Source organism: Lutra lutra, chromosome 11 (assembly GCF_902655055.1).
Source record: "Lutra lutra chromosome 11, mLutLut1.2, whole genome shotgun sequence".
NCBI classification, from domain to species: Eukaryota; Metazoa; Chordata; class Mammalia; order Carnivora; family Mustelidae; genus Lutra; species Lutra lutra.
Genome location: NC_062288.1, coordinates 63568193 through 63592632, shown reverse-complemented (window position 1 = coordinate 63592632; position 24440 = coordinate 63568193). Strand labels below are relative to the sequence as shown.

The 24440-nt window shown below is 41.5% G+C and overlaps 2 protein-coding genes across 9 annotated transcripts in view; both read left to right on the top strand.

The window, feature by feature from the left end:
• PDE1C (phosphodiesterase 1C) overlaps positions 1-24440 on the top strand; it is a 518030-nt gene that overhangs the window by 219608 nt on the left and 273982 nt on the right. The window lies entirely within an intron of this gene.
• On the top strand, positions 7786-8881 carry LOC125080752 (U1 small nuclear ribonucleoprotein A-like). The gene has a single exon (XM_047694813.1). It carries the CDS (start codon positions 7843-7845, stop codon positions 8689-8691), a length of 849 nt encoding a protein of 282 aa, XP_047550769.1. The 5' UTR covers positions 7786-7842; the 3' UTR covers positions 8692-8881.

Below are 24440 nucleotides of genomic sequence, written 5' to 3'. Positions count from 1 at the left end.
TTACTTAGTAGTGTTGATATTTAGAGCCTGATTATTAGTAGTAAAATCAGACAAGGGAAACTTCTAAGTGGTGAAGTCCTTTGAAAAATATTTTCCTGTATTTGTGATGATTATGAAATTCTCAGAGTAGTAAGGACATGTGCATCAGCTGTGAGAATATGTCCAATTTACATTCCAAGATTGCCAGCTGAGTCGAATTGACTTTCCAGTGAAGCTACACCAGACAGATCAGCAAAGTGGTTTGGTTAGAGTACAGATCACAGATGGACACTGAGACTTATCCACAAAGGAGAATACCCAATGCAGTTAACATGGAAAATGGCCTACAGGTACTGAAATTTCAGGTGAAACACAACCTGGGGAGAAAGGGGGGGGGTGATGGAAGGTCTATATAGATAGTTTGGTCAGAGGTCAGGGTCACCCTCCTACTATATCAGCAGGATCCTGGGGAGCACAGGTGCAGGGATGTCGAGCCAGAGAGGTGGTGTAGGTGTAGCAGGAGTTAGGAACTAGGTGTAGGGAGAGAGGGCACTGAGATACAGTAAGTAGCTCAGACACTGAGTCTGAGTAGTGTATCTAGATACTACTAGCAGTAACGACTTTGTCGTTGAGCTGCTGTTTTCTGAGCCAAGAGGATCATCTAGGCACAATTCAGTCTTCATTTCTCTTCCATCTTCGTGTCTGATAATTACTACCATTCTCCCACTTGCCCAGGATTAACACTTTTGAGTCACTTCATATGAGCTTCTGTTGTGGTGTTTCTCCAACTTTAACTTTTGGTTCTTCTCCTCCCCCCATGTTAAACAGGTCTCTGACAGGTTGTTATGGGCTCTTCCTTCTCATTATTTTCATTCTCATGATCTTGCTCCCATCTCATTACTCATCTCTTAAAGAGTATTGAATGACTTTTCCTAACCACTCTTTTTACTCTGGTTTCTTCATTTCATTCCACATACCCATGTCTGATTAATCTTTCCACAGTGTCTCTGATGTGCTATTTAAACAGCAACGGAACACCTCCATTAGCTTTCTTTTGACTAATAAAAGCTGTCTTCTTGTTTAGGATTTTAAGGGTTTCTACAACTGCACCTACCTCACCTTCCTGCATTGTCTCTGTTACTCCCTTCTGTTCCTTCCAAGTTCCAGTCAAGTTGAACTCCTCACTGACTGCCATCTTTGCCTTGCGTTTTCTGTCATCCTTCCTTCATTCATAACTTTCTGCTATTTTAAATGTTCTCATTTTTACCTGCTGAAAGCCCGTGTTTTCTTGGAGATCCAATTCGAAAGTCATTTCTTTCCATGGAGCTTCTTAGATCTTTCTGCCTAAAAGAGATCTTGCTCTTCCAGTTATTGCTGGTCTAATTCCGTATGCAAGAAATAGCTGGGTGCGGGTCATTCTTCTTGGTACTAGTGTGATTTTTTTTGAGAAGGGAATATGCTCCCCAAAAGCATGGCGTGTTGGACGTGATTGGTATTTGTTAAGTGTGGGTTGGCTTTATGAGTGAATCAGATTGGTATCCTCCGTATATTTTTACCTTGGGTCAGAACCAAAGTCAGAATTACCAAGTGGAATTGTGGGTAAATAACCTCAGATTGATGAATGACTCATACTTATAAGTGGCTTTGCAGATCACCATATATTCCCGCATCCAGACTCTCATTTAGTTCTCACACTGGCCAGAATGGAGTCCTCTGAGGTCAGCAAGCTAGATGGCATGCATGGTAAGAACCAGAAAGTGTTTAATCGCTTGGATCATCAACTCTGCTTTTTCTCTTCTATATGATTTCTGTCAATGTGGAACTTCACATTTGGGTGGAAACTGTTTTTGCTCTATTACCAATGCTTTAATCTTTATCTTTCTTCCACTTAAACTATTAATTCTAGAGATGTTTAGTGCCATGACAAATGTATTTGTTTACAGTGCATTATTCTAAATATTTGATAACTGTGGTGTGCATCCTTTGGCTGTTCTGTGGTATTTTGCCAAAATGGTTTTGAGAATCATTTTCTTAGGTTGTCTAATAAGATTTAAGTATAACTTTAAGACTTCAGTAGCACTCATGCTGGACATATTGCCTCAGAAGTTAAACCCGGACTTCTAAATTGCCTGAGTAGGCAACTCTCTAATCCCTCCTAATCCCGGTGGCCTTCAATTCTAAAGAAGCAGAATTGACTTGATTGATTCGGTCATTGGTGAAGGCTTCCAAATTGGGGCCAAGTCCAACCCAACAGCAGCAGCCTAAGAGGCAGATTTTGGAGTCTCTGGAGACACTGGATCCAATAGTGTAGATCAGAGCTTCTTAAGCTTCACCGTATCGATACTTCCATTGTGAGGACAGCCTGTGCATCAGAGAATGTTTACTAATATCTCTGGCCTCTGCTCACTAAAGGCCAGTAACAATCCCTCATCCCCTACTTGTGATGACCAAAAAAGTCTCCTGGAAGACAAAAATCACCTCTGACTGAGAACCACTGGTATAGATGAAAAATTAAGAATCAGGTTTTGATTTTGCTGCTAGTTTAGCTTTGCCAAATTACTCTACTCCTCTGTGGTCTCAGTGTCCTCATCTGTGAAGAGATTGAGGTTGAATATGAGGATTTTTCTGGTTCCTTTTGGCTCAAAAACGACCATTCTGTGATTCTAAGTACTGAGGTCCTTCAAGAAGAAAGCCTAGACCACAAAACAACATTTGCCATGATGGCAAGAACTCTAGGACTTAAAATGAATCATGGGAGAGGAGCAGCATTGCAGGTGAGCATGGAGGTCACTGAGCAGGTAACACAGACAGGCCCCGCAGTGATGGTTCTCTGGCCACCAACCGGATCACCCTTGGTTTAGATATTTCTGATTTCATCTAAAGAATGTGAACTAATCATGAGAAAGACATTAAAAGATCAATTGCCAAAACATGGTCTTTTCCAAAAACATAGATATGTCTAAAGGGTACTCTATTGGTTAAATTTATTGTGTATCTACTCTGTACCAGGTTCTTCACATGCATTATCTTATTTAATCTAAACAATTATCCTGTTTTATGGATGAGGAACTCAGGGAAAATAGGTAACCTGACTGAGGTCACAAAGCAGAGAAGTGATTGGGCTAGGGTTTAAAGGCAGGACTTTGAGATCTATTCAAGTATTTTCACAATTTTTATGTATTTATGTATTTATGTATTTATTTTTTTATTTTCAGGATAACAGTATTCCTTGTTTTTACACCACACCCAGTGCTCCATGCAATCTGTGCCCTCTCTAATACCCACCACCTGGTTCCCCCAACCTCCCACCCCCCGCCCCTTCAAACCCCTCAGATTGTTTTTCAGAGTCCATAGTCTCTCATGGTTCACCTCCCCTTCCAATTTCCCCCAACTCCCTTCTCCTCTCTAACTCCCCTTGTCCTCCATGTTATTTGTTATGCTCCACAAATAAGTGAAACCATATGATAATTGACTCTCTGCTTGACTTATTTCACTCAGCATTTTCACAATTTTTTACAGCTCTGGAACTCTCTCACTCCTATCCCCAACCTCCCAAAGAAAGCAGCTTGAAGATGAATAAAATCAAAGGGTCAGAAAGAAATGTACTTTTGGAGTTCATTTCCCCACTTCGCCTATTGTTCTTTTTATCATTAGGACATTTTACGTTTGAAAGTTTTCATATTTGCGTTCAGCTCTCAGGGAAGTTGACACTCTCACGAAAGTTTAATGAAATCTTTAAGAAGCTTTCAGGAAAATTTAATGAAATCTTAAATACAAAAAACAAAAAACGACCCAACAAGCTATATTTAAATAGTGTGATTGAAGGCAGGGAAATTCACCTCTACCACCAGGTTCTTTTTTCAAAATTATTTATTTTAGTACAACAACTTAAAGTACTTTGAAGCAATATAATCAGTTATACATGAGTATGTAACTTTTTACGCATAAAAAGTAAACAACAGAAAGAAAATCAGAGAAAAGAAAACTTGTTCTGTATTTTTCTGTCCTCTGATTTAATAAGATAATGCCTTTTCAAAGTTCATGAGGTCACTGACTGAATTTTTCCCTTTGTCTCTCCATGAGTGGACTCATGCTCAGCTCTGAGTTGTATATTCCCATAACTTTGGGATGTCAGGCAGAGGGGACCTGAAGGAAACATTTTAAGCAAGCTGGAGGGAGTAGATTAAGCTGAGACGATTTTTGGGAAGAGGCCTATCTGTAGTCTTTGCTTATCCATGAAATCCAAGTCTTGGCATGAAACTTTTGTCATGTTTGGGTAGGTGCCCCTACTTACCTGAATCTGTTTCTTCTTCGCCAGTAATAATTGGAAATAATAACACTTGCTTCCTAGAGTTCTTGGGAGCTCAGAATGAAATGGGATATATGAAACCTTTGGAAATCTTTGGCACATGGCACAACATGGCACATGAATAGTGCTCAGTCACTTGAGAGCTTGGGAGATCCCTCACAGAGAAATCACAATTCCATGGCCACTGTGCAAAGAGCTTGCCCATCGACTGCACACTTCTCTAAGGAAGCAGGAAGTAGGAGGAAGATAGGCCCTGCTTTTTAGGCAGAGACTGTGTCTTATTTACTGATGGATGGGATCAGCATTAACAGTGATTGTTGAGTGTCTTTTGGGGCACATGTTACAGAATAGAAAGAAGGTTGGGGTAGATAGGCAGCGGAGCAAGCCACACAAAGTCAATAACCATTGAAACATGGCCCTTAATTTGGAAAAAAGTTTGAAATGGCCCAGTCTGGTGTGGTGTCATGGTCAATCTTTCCACAGGAAGGATAGTTCATCTTCATATTTCACTTTTCAGTTTTGAGAGAAAATGTGTGTTCTTTAAGCCAGGACAGAATGAATAACACTGTATTTTACCGGTTGATAACATGTATTCTAGAATCAGCATGCCTGGCTTCTCACCCCAGCTTTACTGTTTCCTATGTATGACCTTAATTGCTTAATTTCTCTAAGCTAGTGGTTCTTAAGTGGTAGTGATTTCCCTCTCAGAGGCTATTTGGCAATGTCTGGAGGTATTTTTGGTTGTCACATCTGAGAGTGGGGTATTCTACTGGCATCTAGCAGACAGAGGGCAAGGATGCTGTTAAGTATCCTACAGTGCGCAGAACATCTCCACCATAACAAAGAATTATCTGGTCCAGGATGGGAGTGGTATGTATCAAGGTTGAGAAACCTTGCTCTAACCCTTACTTTCTTCATCTGTACAAAGGAAATAATAATAGTTCTTACCTATAAGGCTGTTGTCAGGGTTAAATGAAATAAAGATTGAAAGCATTAAGTGCACTTTCTGGCTTTTTGTAAAGGTAAAGAGTATTTTAGCTATTATTATTAATGTTACTATTTTGACCTATGGGTCATTGTTTATGTAGCACATTTATGAATTCTGTTTCATAGTTTAAGTAGTTGACATATAGGATTTTATAGTGTATTAGATGCATTTAAGTTTTATAAGGAAAAAGAAGTAAAGTTCTTCAAATCATGCATTAGAAGAGATTTTGAAATTGTTTTGAAGAGATAGTATTGTTTGGTTTATGTAAGTACAGTAGACTGAAATAAATCAGAAATTATAAATTCTGTATGCTATTATATTCTGTTAGCCCTGAAAAAGCATAAAATCACAGATTTTAAAAGAAATACTTTGATATTGTTGCATATTGTTACATAGGAGGCAATAAAGCAAAACAAATTTACTGAGAAATGAAGTCCCAACTGTCACATGCATTATCAGTAAAATCAATGAAAACTGGTAGCTACAAGGTAAGCCTCAATATAAATTGGAATGGATTCCTACTTTTACACCAGATCACAAAAATGTCCCTTGAGTTAAATACAAGTCCAGTAGCCAGTACAGTAGGTCTGAATACATAGCTCTACCTGGAATCACAGGCCACACTCCTTTCAGGTCTGGTGGCAGGGCTCTGTCACCAGAGCTGGGACTGTCCTGGTTGTCTTGTCCCAATTGTCTTGTTTCCCTTTTGCATAAATACAAAGGGAGGACTTATGGGATGACTTTCCCTAACCTTTAAGATGTGTTTCATCATTTAGATCATAATCAGGAGTTTCTTAGAGTTACACGACAATTAGCCTAAGAAAAGAGCCAATATGGATTGTGAGGTCCGTGATCATTCTCTGCCTGTATGCCAGATTGATAATTCCAAGTAATTTTGCTGTGATTTTGCAGTAATTTTACTAATTTTCATGTCCTGTGTTGTTAGTAATATTAACAGTAGAAATATATTTACTAGTCACCATGGTTTACTCATGAGCCATTATCAAGAAAAAAAAAATAGATGGGGCGCCTGGATGGCTCAGTCAGTTAGGTGTCTGACTCCTGGTTTTAGCTCAGGTCATAATCTGCCGCTCCCCACCCTCCATGCTCTCTCTCTCTTTCCCAAATAAATATATCTTAAAAAAATAGGAGAAAGAGAAAAAGAAAATGAACCCCTTTGGTAAGGCAAAGAGTGCCTGGTTGATGGGTAAACAGAAGCCTCATTCCCTCAGGGCTCATAGTACTGTTCGAGGGTGGGAACGAACATACTGCATAATAATAATATCAATGATGGTGGTGATGACGGTGATGACGGTGATGGTGATCGTGGCAGTGATGGTGTTGGTGGTGCCCCATGCATACAGCTATTTATTAAGACTGTGGCTTAATGCTCATTAGATCCCACTAACTTCAGACTTAACCTGTTTGCTTTTTATCTGCTTTTTCCCCCACTGCTGACTTCTCTGTATTGAGAGATGGGTTCCAGGAGCATGATTTGGGGAATTGACAGATAAGGTGCTGATGAAGCCATTGTGTAGCTTAAATAGCTTCCCATTTAGCATCATTATTTTGAATAGAAAGAAATTTTCCTTAAATGAGTCTCTTGTGTGGAGAAGGGTACTTTTGATCTTTAGATTGGTGGGGTGGATGATTCCCCCTCCTTGATATCCATGACTTCCTCCTTTGGTTCCTGTGGGGTACTTTAGGGGCATAATTATGCCAGAAGTTTCTTAACAAGGCAACATAACACTGACACTCATAACATGGCTTTTGGGGTCTGAATGGCCTCAATGTAAATCTCATTTCCACCCATCCTTAATTTTGTGATATTTCAGCTTGATAAGCATGCATATTCTCAAGGTGTGGGCTACTAATTGTTCCTAACTCTTAAGGTTATTGATAAGGATTAAAAGAGACAATGTATGTATGGTAGATGACCCAGTTCTAGGCATATAATAAGTGCTTAATAAATATTAGCTGTTAATATAATGCCTCCCTCCCTATAAAAATTAATGGCTATTGAATGAGACTTTTCCTCATAATAAAGAATGAGACCTTGCTAACTCTCTGCAATATTTGGCCTCCAAAAGGACTTATTCTGCTTGTACAGGAGATTAATTCTTCAGGATCTCATTAGTCAAAGGAGTAGCTGGACTGGTGCCAGCAAATTATGGACAGAGGTGGGAGAATCTGCCTTGTGCATCAGGCCGATTCATAAAGTTGTGAAGATAAAGTACAGGTCTCTAGAAAGAGCCTAAAAGAAGGAATCCAACTGTTTAGTCAAAGATTCTAGGTGTTACCTGCTCTCTGCTATTCTCTTGGCCCCTGTATTTATCTTTTAAGATGTCCTGCCATGTCCATGTCAGGGGGCAGGGACCTACCATCCCTGCCAGAGATTTAAAAGAGGAAGTCAAGTTGCAAAATGAAAGCTAGTCCACATGGTTGCATTAACAATACTACTCAGAGGTTGAATGAAGAGCAAATTAGAAATGTTTAGTTTTAGAGAAACCTACGCGGCGACACTTGCAGGAGCTGCGGCTCTGTAGCTCTACTTTGGCACCTCTCCATGGCAGTTCCCGAGACCCGCCCCAACCACACTATTTATATCAACAATCTCAACGAGAAGATCAAGAAGGATGAGCTGAAGAAGTCCCTGTATGCCATCTTCTCCCAGTTTGGCCAGATCCTGGATATCCTAGTTTCCCGAAGCCTGAAGATGAGGGGCCAGGCCTTTGTCATCTTCAAGGAGGTCAGCAGTGCCACCAACGCCCTGCGCTCCATGCAGGGTTTCCCCTTCTACGACAAGCCCATGCGCATTCAGTATGCAAAGACTGACTCCGATATCATTGCTAAGATGAAGGGCACCTTTGTGGAGCGGGACCGCAAGCGGGAGAAGAGGAAGCCCAAGAGCCAGGAAACCCCAGCAGCCAAGAAGGCTGTGCAGGGTGGGGCAGCCACCCCTGTGGTGGGGGCTGTCCAGGGGCCTGTTCCGGGCATGCCCCCGATGACCCAGGCACCCCGCATCATGCACCACATGCCCGGCCAGCCTCCCTACATGCCGCCTCCGGGCATGATCCCGCCCCCAGGCCTGGCTCCCGGCCAGATCCCGCCAGGGGCCCTGCCCCCACAGCAGCTTATGCCGGGCCAGATGCCGCCTGCCCAGCCTCTTTCAGAAAATCCACCAAATCACATCTTATTCCTTACCAACTTGCCCGAGGAGACCAACGAGCTCATGCTGTCCATGCTTTTCAACCAGTTCCCTGGCTTCAAGGAGGTCCGACTGGTCCCTGGGCGGCATGACATTGCCTTTGTGGAGTTTGACAATGAGGTCCAGGCAGGGGCCGCTCGGGAGGCACTGCAGGGTTTCAAGATCACCCAGAACAATGCCATGAAGATCTCCTTTGCCAAGAAGTAGCACCTTTTCCCCCTGCCTGCCCCTGCCCCCTGTTCTGGGGCCACCCCTTCCCCCGCCTTGGCTCAGCCCCCTGAAGGTAAGTCCCCCTTGGGGGCCTTCTCAGAGCCGTGTGTGAGTGAGTGGTCGCCACACAGCTTTGTACCCAGAGTCTGTCCCCAGACATTGCACCTGGCGCTGTTAGGCCGGAATTAAAGTGTTTTTTTTGGAAAAAAAAAAAAAAAAAGAAATAAATGTTTAGTTTTAAAAGTGGGTTCTGGGGCACCGGGTCAGTAGGTTAAGTGTTCTACTCTTGATTAGATTAATTAAATTAAATTAAATTAATTAAAATTAATAGCCATTAATTTTGGCTCAGGTCATGATCTCAGGGTCATGAGATCAAGCCCTGCGTGGGCCTCCACACTCAGTCTGCTTGAGATTCTCTCTCCATCTCCCTTTGCCCCTTCCCCACTTTCTCTTTCTCACTCTAATGTATATAAAAAAGATAACAATGACTTCTGCCAAAAGTATTGAATAAAATAAAATCAGCATGTTTTATTGGTAGGTATAGATTTTGGCTTGTCTGACTTCATTCCTAGACTCTTCACTTTACTGTATACTTACTGAGTATCAGCTGGGTGATGGTCAGGCACTGCGAGACATTGTGGTTTCTACCCTCAAGGAGCTAAGGACATAATGGGAGAGAGAGAGGGATCCAGGCAGGTTATTTCAATATGAGGTTTTTCATAGAGGTACAGAGGAGTGCTCTGCTTAGTTTGGGGACTCAGGAAATCTTGTTGGAGAAGACCCTGAGCTGAGATTTAAGGGTGAATAAGAGAAAATAGCCAGATATGGAAAGTTTATGAGTATTTATTTAGAAGGAGTAACAGGAGCAGGTACTTGATTTTAATAACTTGTTATCTGAGTCCCAGTCTCTGCTCTGGCTTGAGTGGGTTTTGGTATGCAAGGGTAGGGCAGGATCAGTGTGCTATGGGTCTCCTAGGGGTGTGTCATGAATAGTAGTGAGCTGCTGCTCAGAGAAGTAGGTTATCATTTCTCTAAGGGCTGCAAGCAAAGCAAAGGAGACAATTAATAAAGATTTATCTTTATTTGAAGGCATGTACTGTGGCCATCTGGACCCTGTGGACCACTTGCCTGTTAGAATGGCTCATCCCAAAGAAACCAAGAACTACTTCAAAATAAAAAAGGCAGATAAAAAAAGAATCTCCTATATCTTCTGTAAGAGAGTAGAGATTAGAAGTAATGATGGAAAATGTTCTGTCCTCTATTTTCTCAGTTTTTCTAAGGCTGGTCTTTTTTTTTTTTCTGTTTTAGATATTCTTATTTATTTTAATTACCTAAATAATTTCTGAATACATTTTCATTGTAAAAAAATCAAAAGATTAGAGATAAAGGCAAAGTTTCTTTAAATCATTGGTTAACCGTGTTCTGTTTCCAGGTAACCACTGTTATGAACTTTTTTTTTTTTTTAAGATTTTATTTTTCATTTATTTGAGAGAGAGAGAGCATGAGAGGGAGGAGGGGTAGGGGACAAACAGACTCCTGGCTCAGCAGGGAGCCCAGTGGTGGACTCTATCCCAGGACCCTGGGATCATGACCTGAGCCAAAGGCAGATGCTTAACTGACTGAGCACCAGGCACCCCTATTTATCAACTTTCCTATATTTCACTTTTATATGTTAGATAGAATTCATCAGTGAAACCATCTGGGCCTGGCCTGGGCTTCTTGTAGGAAGAACATATTCAAACATATTCAAATTTCTCCAATGATATCAGAAACACCAGGAAGGTCTGTTAAAACACAGCTTGGTGAAACTCACCCCCAGAGTTCTGATTCTGTAAATCTGGGATGAGGTCTGAGGATTTCCATTTCAAAGTTCCCAGGTGTTGCTGATGCTGCTAGACTGAGGAACTGTTAGGGTACGGAGTCGACCACCCCTAAATTAGACAGAGAACACTCTAGATAATGCAAGTCACACAGCGAGGTTTATTTCCAGCTGGCTGGGGTCCAAGTATCCGCCCAGCGCAGCAGGTTTCAACAAGGACCCCGAGCACTCGAAGTCAAGGGTTTATATAGCATTTTCAAGGCACTTTTTCATAGCTACATACATCTCTTGCGCCCCACTTTGACAGTTTAACTTTGTTTAACTTTTTGCCACCCCGGTGTCACCCTGGGGTTAAGTGAGATTTAGGTTTAGAAGAATTTTCACCTTAATTACATTTCCTTCGGCCTCAGCCTCCTGCAGTTTTATGGTGGGGAGGGCGACCTTTGGCCTCGAGGTACTGAGCCATTTGTCTCTGGACAATGGGCCATTGAAAAGATGGCCTTTTTGTTGTAAATCAACCAGGACATTTGCAAACCAAGGGAGATTCTGGTCTAGCAGGATTGTGATCTCTGCAAGTTAACTATTTGTTTTTTCTTCAACATTTAGTCCCTGTAGCGCCATCACCTAGCTGCCCTGGTGGTATATGATTAAGTTGTTTCCTAGGTTTTAGCTGCTTTCTCTTATCTCAAGTCATGTGCGCCCTGTGGGCTGGCTAGGGACACTCAGTAAAATGGCTTCCCGGCCTTCAGGATGGCCATTCTTACGCTAACCTACTCTTAACAGTGCAAGGTGCCGGCTTTTGCTTTGCCAAGATGGCTGTACTTATGTCAGGGCTAGACTCGAGGTGGGTACAGCCTTGTCTTTCTTGGCCTCCACGCCTGGAGCTGGTTTCTGGGACTTGTTTTTAAGTCCCCTGGGGGAAGGGGAGCAGGGACAGTAAAATAGGTCCTTACAGAACCACATTTGGATAATCACTACCTTAATGGGTGTAGGAGTACTCTGATTTTCTCTTTTTTCCTTGGGTCATTCTTGGTAAGTTCTCTCAAAATTTGTTCATTTATCTATATTGTGATATTCATTGATATGATATTGCTTACCATCTTTTCAGTTTCTGCAAAATCTGCCGTGATACTCCTTCTTTTATTCTTAATAATGATAATTTGTGCTTCAGCTCATTATTTTTTTCAGTCCTTTCCACTTGTTTATTACTACCTATTAATGTTTTAAAAAACCCAACTTTTCTCTCTCATCTTTTCTGTTGATGCTTTCTACTCTTTCTTATTTCTTTCTTCCTGCTTACTTTGGGTTTAATTTTCTAACTTATTAAGATGAAACGTAGAGCATTTACTTTAAACCTTTCATCTTTCTAATATAGATATTTAAGCTATACAGTTCCCTGTAAGTTATATAGTTCTTCCTCTGTATCTCTGTGTTGTCTATGCCTATAGTGTTATCACACTGGATTCTAGTTAGTTCATCTCCCTAAGCATCCCATAAGCTCCTTCATATAAAAGACCCTCTTAATCATTTTTTGTTTCCCTAATAAATCCAGGATGACTATGTCAGAGCAAGTGGATGAGTGAATATGGTTGACCTGGTGGCTTAGATGCTTTCTCCTTTGTCCTTGTTTCTTACATATGTGGTTCTCAGACACAGGAGCACCATTTATGGAAGGAAAAGTCATTTTTGAAGCAAACTGTGTGGGAGTTGAGAAGTCCTTGTTTTGAAATACTGTTATAATAGGTGGCAGTAAGGCCTGCTTGGCACTCGGAGAACATTATTTCACTGCCTAAGTTGGTTGAATTTTCTCTGAGCTACCCCCTCTCTGGCATTTTCTTTGGAGTCCAGGCCGCTCTTCGTGCTCATTACCAAATGGGGTCAAAATGAAATTTCTCTCCCTTCAAGTCAGATTTCACAATTGACCAGGTACATTATGGCTGAAATGTGGGGCTGCTTTTTCCATTTCCACAGCAGCTGCTGGTGTGGATGGCTGTGAGAGGCCAGAACTGCCCTCTGCTAATGTACTTACATACTAGAACAGATATGGGCTGATCCCGTTGGAATTTTGCACTACTGGGTCTTCAGAGATTTAAACTCTCCCATGCATGGATTTTCTGGCTTTTGGCAACTTGTTCAAAGGAAGAAGCATTATGGTGTTTGTTTCCCCAGGGAAAATGGGAACTTCTTTGGAGCATTGAGCTTGGAGGCCCATCATTATACAAGTCATTTACAGTAAAGAGTTAATAACAAAATATTATTACTTTATTCTCAAACTTTTAAATCCATACCAGGGGTATAGATCTCAAAACAAGCACATAAACTAGGCTGAGGAGACATTAAACTTTGATTAGAAATCACAATGACTGTGATGATAATAATAATAGCTATGATAGTACAGGATAATACATGATAGTCATTGTATTCCTGGCACTAGGCTAAGTGCTTTCCTCATTTATCTTATTTAATTTTTGCTATAACCTGTGGTGTAGGTGCTTTTGTTGTTCCTATTTTATGGGTGAAAAAAAAGTCTTAGAGAACACAAGCACTTACCCAAGGTCAGAAAATAGTAGGAATTAGTTTCAGCTGAGGCCAGTTTGGCACTGAAGTCCTCTGCTGTCCTGCCTGTTTCTTTGACTCTGGGAGATGGCAGGATGGTGACAAAGTGGGGTTGTAACTGTGCTTGCACAACAGTCCATCATCAGGTCTGGTTTCAGTCATGCTGATACAGGTGACTTGGGCATTTGCTTAATTCCTCTGTTTAGTTTCCCTGTGCATTGGAAACTAATGATGACTAGGGGCTACCTCGAACATACCGGGGGGAGAAAAGGAAAAATAATCCTTGTGGAGAATGAAGACCTTAATGAAAGCTGTACCAAAGGGAAGGATCTCCAGTTTGCTCAGCCGTTTCTTGTGCTGCTCAGGGATGGCAGAATGCCAGCCTGGCATCTCTGTCCGAGGCACAGATCTGTGCTGGCACAAATCAGCACTTCTTCCTTTTTGTGAGATCTCTGATGAGACGTGCCTTGTGATCAAGTATAATTGAGGTGGTGGCGGGAGGGGGCGGGGAGTATCTAGAAGCTCCAGTCCCATCTGTGGGGCCACAGGAGGACTTGATTTCTCTTTCTGTCTGCTTTTGGAAGTTCATTGAGGAAACCAGTTTTTCTAGTTCTCTCCCTAAAATTCCTCCTTTTTTTTTTTCTTGCAAGAGGCTGATTTCCAGGTGTTCTAAATCAGCAAGTGGTTTTCCTGCCCACTGTGACCCACGATAAGAAACGATTTTATACTGTGACTAAGTGTGTGCTTGCACACACATGCTCACACCCCCACACACTCACAACTGAAATAAAAGTTTATCTCACCACGAGTAATTAAACCTGATATCTCATATTCTATTCTGTTAACGTAGTAAACTGTTTTTATTACCCACTGATGGGTAGCAACCCATAATTTGAAAATTACTGGTGGTGATCAGTGGGTGCTGAAAATACGGGCATAAATTATATCCTTTTATGGATATATTTGAGTGTCCACGTCTACCCCAAATGCATTAGTAAATTCAAATGTGTGCTTTTTTCTAGGGATAATTTAACAACTCTCCAAGAGTCTTGGGGTTTTCTGCCAACCTAAATTAGAAGCAAGTTGTTTGAACCTCTCTCAGGTGGATAGATCGAACCAAAAGAAATGGCCCACAGAGGAAGAGCATCATAGAATGTCACAGTGAAGGCCCAGGGCCCTTGGCCTTTGCCTGCCTATGTGGTTCGAAGGTAAACACAAAGTAGTGGGAGTGGCCTGTGTCTTAGGGAATCACTTCTTACTTTAATAAACCCCCCGAGGATCTGCATTCTTTGGGACTTTGCAGTAGATAGCACTAGTAATGGAAAGCAAGATTTTTTTTTTCCTTTCCCAAGTGCTGACAGGAGAAAGGATATTCATCCCTTTGATAACAAAAGGAATTGGGCTTCTCTGACGCACAGGGCAGCATGAAATGCAAATGTATTCCGTATTCCGTATGCGTATCCATTCTTCACCCTGCCTTCCAGACTGTGAGTTCATTAAAACTACTGAATGAGTTCCAGGGTGAGGAAGACGAAGCTGTCATTTGCTGTGTTCCATGGTTTGCTTCTCCCTTTTCTCTAAGCTCATTCATCTGTGGCTGAGTCACAAAGAAACAGCACATTCACCCCAGAGCATCCTGCACCCTAGGACCACTTGGCGACCTGACATTTATTTGATTCTGTTAGAATACAGTCGAGACAGAGTTTACCCTTCCTCTCTTGCCTCCTCCTCCCTGTGGATTCAGTTCTCAGTTCACCATGGGAAGATGTAGCCTTGTTTGTTGATCTCAGTTGATGAGTTTTGAGAAGTCACCTTCTGAATTAATTGTGTTGCTGATGGAGTTTGTATTTTCCAGTTCATGGGCTGGTCTTCTCACACCTGCATCTCTCTGCTCACTCGTTAGCTCTTTGTGTATACATGCTTTCCTGCTGCATTGCTCTTGGGAACTCTGCAAACAGCACTTCTGAAACTTTGCTGTGATCACCTTAAATATGTTGTTGATAAAATGCAAATTTTGATCCAGTAGGTCTGGGGTGGAACTTGAGACTCTGCATTTCTACTGGGTGATGCTGATGTCCCTGGTCCCTGCCCCTTTGAATAATGAGGCTCCATAGGCCGGCATGTAGGTGCCCGAGAGGCCACTGTTGTGTGGATGTTTATTGGTTTCAATACGCAGTGTGTGACTAGGGGGTGGTAGATTTTAATCTATAATAAGAGAATCAGGAATCATCATTCCTTCTAGGTAGAGTTGTTATGTACCATCCAGTCTGATCACTCTTCTCTCTTTTGGGAATAAATGCCCTGTTTCCTATCAGGGGCTGTCTCTCCACTCCTGCAGCAGTAAATGGATTCATTGAGACCTTGATTCTTGCCTTGGAGTTGTGAGGACCAGAGTAGGCCCAGGTGGCCAAGAGTTGGGAAAATTCTCAGGGTGTGAGAGATTCTTGAGAGTGACATATTTAACCAGGAAAAAGCAGCCAGGGACTGTTGTGAAGTACCTGCTGATCTGGGGCACCACCTGACAGTGGAGTGACAACAAATAACTTTGTTTTCCTCTTCAGGAAAGCTCCTCCAACACCCCCCAATGGGGCCCCCCCCAAAACACGAATGAAGTCAAACCCTTGCTGCAGCCTCTTCTTTCCAGGATAGCACATGGCTTTTCTCACTAGTGGTGGCATCGTGGATTTCTGCAACACATGATTAGAACTCTACACTACCATGATCAATTTAAAGGGAGGATATCTGATCCTTTGATATTGCTGTAGCTTTGGCCCTAGAAGGAATCTCAGATGTCATCTGGTTCAGCCTCAGGTGAAGCAGCAAGCTCATATGGTGAAGGGTTGTGGTCAAGGTCAAGCAGCCTGCAACTAATTGCTTGACTTCCAAGAAAGTAGAAAATTGGTTTCACAATCTCTTGCTGTTTCTCCTCCAAGCAGTGCTGCTCCTGGATTACAGACCTATGGCTTTGGCTCTTCAGTGCAGATACTGTGACACTGAATCGGGTCTCCTTGCCCTGCTTCCTCCCATTCCTATGCCTCCTCCCGTGTGCATGCCCATGGACCCTTATGGTTGGAACGGGACCCTTCCATTCTTCACACCAGATATACTAAATGCCGTGTCCTTGCCTTTGTTCCCTGTGTCCTGCTTAAGTCGTTGATTCTACTTATACCTCAAGGCTCTGGTTAAATTCAATTTCTTTCTTGAATCCAAGATCACTAGCCTAAGTGTCAGGAGCCCCAAGTTCTAGTCCTTACCCCAAATAAGCTATGTAACATGGATAAGATCTTTATACCTCTGTGCCTCAGTTTCCTCCTATGGGAGAGGAAATTTACCTTATATTTTATGATTTCTTGATCTTTAATTCCACACCAACTACTCCTTTCTCAGAATGTTACCCTTGAGACACTGTGGAGAAGGTGTTAGCTAGACCTGAGTTAGAATTTCAGCTCTGTTATTAATCAGTGTATGGCTTTAAACACATTATTAATCTCTCTGGGCCTCATTTTCTCACTGGTAAAAGATGGGGTTGTTGGGAGGATTAAATGTACAGTAAAATTATCTAGCACATATTAAGCACTGTGAGGATACTTTTTTTAAAGGTAAAATTATAATTCATTCAGGTATAAAATGAGTATGTGTTTAAGATTATAAATAAAATTTATAATTATTTTTATTAACATATAATATATTATTTGCCCCAGGTCTGGGGTCTGTGAATCGTCAGGCTTACACATTTTACAGCACTCACCATAGCACATACCTTCCCCAATGTCCATAACCCAATAAGATTTTATTTAATTCATCATTAACAAAGGAACGGGTAAGAGGTTACAACAAGATTATCCACCATGAGCAAGTGGGATTTATCCATGGGATGCAAGGGTGGCTCAACATTTGCAAATGAATCGATGTGATAGAACAAATCAATAAGAGAAGAGAGAAGAACCACATGGTCCTCTCAATTGATGCAGAAGAAGCATTTGACAATATACAGCATCTGTTCCTGATTAAAATGATTCAAAGTATAGGGATAGAGGGAACATTCCTCAACTTCATAAAATCTATCTATGAAAAACCCACAGCAAATATCATCCTCAATGGGGAAAAGCTGAGAGCCTTCCCTTTGAGATCAGGAACATGACAAGGATGCCTACTCTTGCCACTGTTGTTCAACATAGTATTAGAAGTCCTAGCAACAGCAATCAGTCAACAAGAAGAAATAAAAGGTATTCAAATTGGCAAAGAATAAGTCAAACTCTCTCTCTTCACTGATGACATGATACTTTATATGGAAAACCCAAAAGACTCCACCCCAAACTGCTAGAACTCATACAGCAATTCAGTAATGTGGCAGGATACAAAGTCAATGTACAGAAATCAGTTGCTTTCTTATACACTAACAATGAAACTATTGAAAGGGAAATTAGAGGATCGATTCCATTTACTATAGCACCAAGAACCATAAGATACCTGGGAATAAACCTAACCAAAGAGGTAAAGGATCTGTGCTTGAGGAACTACAGAACACTCATGAGAGAAATTGAAGAAGATACAAAAAGATGGAAGAGCATTCCATGTTCATGGATTGGAAGAATAAACATTGTTAAAATGTCTATACTGCCCAGAGCCTTCTATACTTTCAATGCCATCCTGATCAAAATTCCACCAGCATTTTTCAAAGAGCTAGAACAAACAATCCTAAAATTTGTATGGAACCAGAAGAGACCCTGAATTGCTATGGAAATGTTGAAAAAGAAAAACAAAACTGGGGGCATCACGTTGCCTGATTTCAAGCTTTACTACAAAGCTGTGATCACCAAGATGTGGGAGGCCGCAATAAGGCTTGAGACGAGGACCAAACCAGGCCCCGACTTGTGTCTCCTTTAAAGTCTGAATAACCTAACAAAAGGTTTAGGATGGGAAAAGTTGAGTAGCACTGAGAAAGGGTCTGTGCTATGTGTTGTGCGCTCGCCTATGTGACTTCCCACACGCTTGCTAAACAAATGAGAACAATTCGGTTGGGGTCATAAGTTCATGGCTGGTCCTTGCTGCCCTAGTACAGCCCATAGATTACTTTCAGGTTTGCTGTATCAATACAGAACAATTGTACTAGCATCAGCCATTTGGCGTCATGAGGTCTGCTTATAGTTAATTGGGAACTTGTGGTTGTTTAACTAGACACAGATGTATTGCTTCTCCTATTGTAATATCACTATATATATGGCCTTAATGCTTTGAATAAACTTAGTACTGTTGGACATCCTCCTCAGTGCTCCTCCTGCCCCCATCTCTCTGCTTCTCGAGTTTTTTTCTTCATCCTCTTACTCTCATGTTCCTGGTCAATTTGTTGCGCTGGCCACAACACCAAGACAGTGTGGTACTGGCACAGAAACAGACACATAGACCAGTGGAACAGAGTAGAGAGCCCAGATATGGACCCTCAACTCTATGGTCAAATAATCTTTGACAAAGCAGGAAAAATACAGTGGAAAAAAGACAGTCTCTTCAACTGGTTCAAATGGTCATCCAAAGAACAGACCCATAGATTAGAAAGGTGCGAATGGAGGGCAGAGATTTTTGCAGGAGGGAAGTTGACTGCCTCCCCAGCAGACAGAATGTATCTGCATGTCTGTAGACAAGAATTATTTTGTATTGGGGTGGCTGGGTGGCTCAGTTGTTAAGCCTCTGCCTTCGGCTCAAGTCCTGGGATCGAGCCTCACATCAGGCTCTCTGCTCAGTAGGAAGCCTTCTTCTCCCTCTTCCACTTCCCTCGCTTGTGTTCCCTCTCTTACTGGTCTCTCTCTGTCAAATAAATAAATGAGATCTTAAAAAAAAAAGAATTATTTTGTATTATTATCAGTTATCTACAATTTACAGAATTGTCAAAGGACTCAAAGGCTATAGGGGTTATGCCTCTTATGGTGAGGACAGAAGCAAGAGAGACAAACCACTTGGTCACCTTTAACACTTTTGCTTCAGGAGTATATGTCATGACTCACACTCCTGTGGGCAGAATGGTCTCATGGCCAAGTCCAACATCAGTGGGATTGAGAAGACCTCTCATAGGGGTAGAAGAAGTCTATGTAGCAAATGACAATAGCATCTAACACAGTTTGTGTTTATTTTATAAATTCTTAATCAGTTTTATTATAAAGTTAGCCAAAGACAAAGAGGAGCTGTGAATCATAGTTGCAATCTTGCATCAAGCTCAGCATCTAGTAAATTTCTCCATTTTATGTTTATTTCACAGTATTACCAAGACCTTGAGTCATACACAAGTAGAAGCATATGAATGTGTTCAGGTTTACATGAGAAGATTTGTGGAGATGTGAATATTTTAAAAATATGCAATTCAAAGGAACTACTTCTCTGTATTCAGGGACACATCCCCATGTTCAAATATCACACAGATATGGTGGGAGAAGCTTTTTTCTTAGGCGAGTACAAATACCTAAGTGTGAGTGTGGTTGGTTCCAGTATGTTAAATTTTGACTTGGGATAAACACATTTGAGAGTGTGCCTTTTTGATTTAAAATTCTTTTTTTTTTCTATACAAGTAAAATATGAATGTATTTGCCCTATAAAAAATTGAAATATTACTGAGAAAGCTAAAGCATTCAGTCTCCTTTGACTCTCCCTCTGTCCCTCCACCTATCCTGATCCTAGGTTCCTCCTGAGATATTAATAACTATTATCAGTATGGGGTGCATGTATTTAATATAATATGTATTTCTCAGCAACTTGCTTTTTCAAGCAATCATATCTTAGGTTTTTTAAAGATTTTATTTATTAATTTTAGAGAAAGAGAAAGAGAGTGGGAGAGAGCACACAAGTTGGGGGAGAAGAAAGGGGAAAAAGAAGAGAATCTCAAGCAGACTCCCCATCAAGCACAAATCCTAACACGGGCTCTATCTCATGGCCCTGATGTTACGACCTGAGCTGAAACCAAGAGTCAGATGTTTAACTGACTGAGCCATCCATATGCCCCCATATCTTGGAAATCTTTGTTAGCTCCTAAAAATTTATCTCTTTAGAAAATTAATAATATGTCTAAGTCATAGTTAATTGGGCTGCTTGCCTAATGGTAGGATTTTTTTTTTTTTAAGATTTTATTTATTTGTCAGAAAGAGAGGGAGAGAGAGCGAGCACAGGCGGACAGAATGGCAGGCAGAGGCAGAGGGAGAAGCAGGCTCCCCGCCAAGCAAGGAGCCTGATGTGGGACTCGATCCCAGGACGCTGGGATCATGACCTGAGCCGAAGGCAGCTGCTTAACCAACTGAGCCACCCAGGCGTCCCCTAATGGTAGGAATTTTGTTGTTTCCAGTTCTTTGCTATGATGAGTTATGCTGCAATCAAATAAGAAGGCCCATTATAGTGTTTATTAAGGGACAGTCTTTAAAATGCACAATTGCAATGGCTAAACTCTGTGCTTTCTTAGTTTTTCAGAGGTATTGGTGCATATAATTGGTGTTCATCAGTTTGAAAATCCCTTTTATAACATTTACATTATTATTTAAATCTAGGTCCCGTTACCTGTTTGGGTAAAAGTCATTAAATGTGAAAATCTTGCTCTCAAACTCTTGATTCCTTGAGTTTATTTCTGTGAAATGCTGTGATATCTGCCCCCTTCCCCGCTGCCTTCTCTCCTCCATTCCATCTTTCGTCTCCTCCCACTCCTCACTTCACCTCCCTCTACTTTTTTTTTTTTTTTGCAGGCCCCAAATAGCATCTCACATATTATTTCTTGATTTATTCTGCTTCTATAAGATCTTTAGATCATTGTAAAAAGAGAACTATGTACAACATTACTTCGAATCCTAAAGATCAACTTGGGATCAAAAATTCTTTGTTTTTCCAAACAGGATGGGAAGGATATGAACTGGAAATAAAATTAACTACAACAATAATAAAACTGAGATTGAGCTGGTTTTCACATTAACGTGGATCTTAAACTTGTTTTTTATTGATTTGTACATATTGAAGGGGTGACTTAAGTGCTCTTCTTACTATGCTAAACTTTTAAAAAAAAGATTTATTTATTTGAGAGAGATTGAGAGACAGCAAGTGAGAAAGAGAGAATGTGAGTGCGCATGAGGGGAGGGCCATAGAAAGAGAATCTTCCAGCAGACTCCTCACTACACTCCGAGCCAACGAGGGGCTGGATCTCATGACCCTGAGGTCATGACCTGAGCCGAAATCAGGAGTTGGACCAAGACACCCTACTCTGATGGACTTCTAGTAGCAAGAATAATAAGATATGTGAAGAGATTGAATAAGTGCATTTGAATTAATAAATAAACATTTGAGAAGGGGGAAGCATGGGATCTTTTAGATTTACACTGAAAGTCCAAAATCTCTGCTGTTCCATATGGCAACCACTGGTCACAAATGGCTATTGAATCCTTGAAATGTGGCAACCACTGCTGCATGTTGAAATGATAAACATTGGGATATCTTAAATAAATAGTGAGATACACTGTTTTAAAATGTAGCTACTAGAAGATTTTAAATGCCACCTGTGACTCTCAGTAAATTTCTATTGGACAACACTGCAGTAGCTGGGAACCAGGAGGAAAACTGTCCCTAGCCAGAATTACTTTTGCATTCCCTTCTTTGGTAAAGACATACTTAAGTTCTGATCCTACCCTTAGTCCCCAGAGATGATTAAGTTGAAATCCCAAGAGGACTTGCCTGTGCTTTTTTTCTGATTGGTTTTGAAGATTTAATACGGTTTCAGTGTAAGACTCATTATATCAGATTTTTGCTGCTCTGAAAACACGAAGTGAAGAATTGAAGGAAATGGTAATCACTACGTTACCCTAACAGATAAAAACAATTTCTTTTTGAAGTTTTTCTGCAGTAGATTATAATGCAGCTCATAACAGTGAGACTCATCTTGATAGAGATTCAGAGTTGTGATTTTTGATTGATAAAAATTCCTTACTTTAGCCTCTTTACCATTTTTGATAAGCTTCTTTGCCTTTGCAAAGAAAATTGAGGCAGTTACATTCATTTGTGACATATTTGGAGTCTTACCCTTTCCCATCTTGGTAAAGACAGCATTTCTTTGGATTGTTGTAACTTGATAACTATTCAAACACACACACACACACACACACACACACACACACACACACACACACACACTCTACCACTAATTCTGCATGTCAATATTTTTGGTTTGGCTTTTGTCAGTCCCTGAAGATTTTTTTTAAATAAATAATTTTATTTTTTAGTTTTACCTTCACTGGAAAACTGAGTGTAAGGTACAGAGAATTCCCATATGCCCCTGCCCCTACACACCTACAGCCTTCCCCACCATCAACTTGATGAACCTACACTGACATATAAGCATCACCCGAAGTCCATAGTTTATATTAGGGTTCACTCTTGGCATTGTACGTCCTTCCATGTTTGGACAATGCATTATGACAGATATCCATTTATATGGAGTAATTTCATTGCCCTAAAAATCCTCTGTGTTCCATCGATTCATCCCTCCCTCCCCCAACCTCTGGCAGCCACTGATCCTTTTTACTGTTTCCATAGTGTCATCTTTTCCATAGTATCATATGGTTGGAATCGTAAAGTGTATAGCATTTTCAGATTGACTTCTTCCACTTAGTAAAATGCATTTAAGATTCCTCCATGTCTTTTCATGGCTTGATAGCTCACTTCTCTTAGCACTGAATAATGTTCCATCATCTGGATGTACCACCGTTTATTTTTCCGTTTACCTACTAAAGGATGTCTTGTTGCTTCCAAATTTTGATAATGATGGATAAAGGTGCTATAAACATCTCTGTGCAGGTTTTTCTGTGAACGTAAGTTTTTGGTTCATTTGGGTAAATACCCAGGAACATGGTTGCCAAGTTATAAGAGTATACTTGGTTTTTTTTTTTTAAGATTTTATTTATTTACTTGAGAGAGAGACAGTAAGAGAGCACATGGAAGGGGAGAAGTTCAGAGGGAGAAGCAGACTCCATGTGAAGCTGGGAGCCTGATGTGGGACTTGATCCTGGGACTCCGGGATCATGACCTGAGACGAAGGCAGTCGCTCAACCAACTGAGCCACCCAGGTGCCCATGTATGTTTAGTTTTTTAACAGACTTCTAAACCATCTTCCAAAGTGGCTGTACCATCTTGCATTATCATTAGCAATGAATGAGAGTTCCTGTTGCTCCATATCCTTGCCAGCATTTGGTGTTGTCAGTGTTCAGGATTTTGGCTGTTCCAATAGGTGTGTGGTGGTGATGATTGCTTTCATAGGCCCAGATCAGTGGTTCAGTTGGAATTCTCTTGTCCCAGCAGAATACTGTTCTTAGAGGACTGAGGTATGTTCTTGATGTTCTAAAATGGACAGCGAGTCCCTTCTGTGGTGGCTATCAAAGGATGAGAGGAGATGCAGACCAGATGGGGCACCAACACTTTGTCTGACATGCAAGCTGTGGCCAGCTCTGCTCTGTGGGTGAACATAAGGAGAGCACAGGCTATGCACTTGGCAAGGGGAAAAGTGGGAATGCTCAGTTTGAGCTGGAGACAGCCTTTGTTCCGTTTGGTGTGGATTCATTCTAACCATGGTTTCTGAATTATATTGGGAGGAGTGTGTGTGTGTGTATGTACAAATGAATGCTTGTGCGCATGTGGGGGGATATCGGTTACCTCAACGTGTAGCTTTTGTTCTCCGAGAGCAGCTTGTGTAACCAGCTGTCAGATGGACGGCCCTGATTAGCGGAGCAAATTCCTGGGACCGTATTACAAGGAAACAGAAGCTGCCAGAACTTGGTTGGCCTGAAAAGACACAACTAGGTAGGTGTTCTGATCCTCCTTCTTAAGATCGAAAAGAGAATGTACTTCCTTGTGAACAGAGCAGTGGAGTGGGGGCCTGTATCCTGACTGTGTGTGACCTTTGGCTGTAAGTACAGATTGGGAACTGCGTCTATGACATGGGTGCTGAATATGTAATCGTGGACAGGCCAATCCGCGTCAACCAATAATTGAGCTTAACTGTCCTCTCCCTGTTGTAGTGAAATCCCACCCGTGGCAGACCTACCTCATGGCTCTGCCTTATTTCTGACGTGGTGAGAATTGGCTCACCCAGAGCTGCTATTCCTCCTCTCCCTGGCACTGCCCTTCTGCCTTCTGGTTGTCTGCCCTATCTTGGAAGCCTCAGTCAGCCCTGCTAGGATCAGCTCCTCATGTTCTGAGTGGTAGCAGGCAGCTGTTTCAGCGATGTCTTCAAGCCGTGAATACATACATGCTTCTAATTACCATCTTCATGCCCCATTGGTTTCTGCTAATTCCCGCCACCATTGTTTCCTACCTCCACCTTCTCTCCACCTCCTGGACCCTTGCCTTGGCTTTGAGGCTG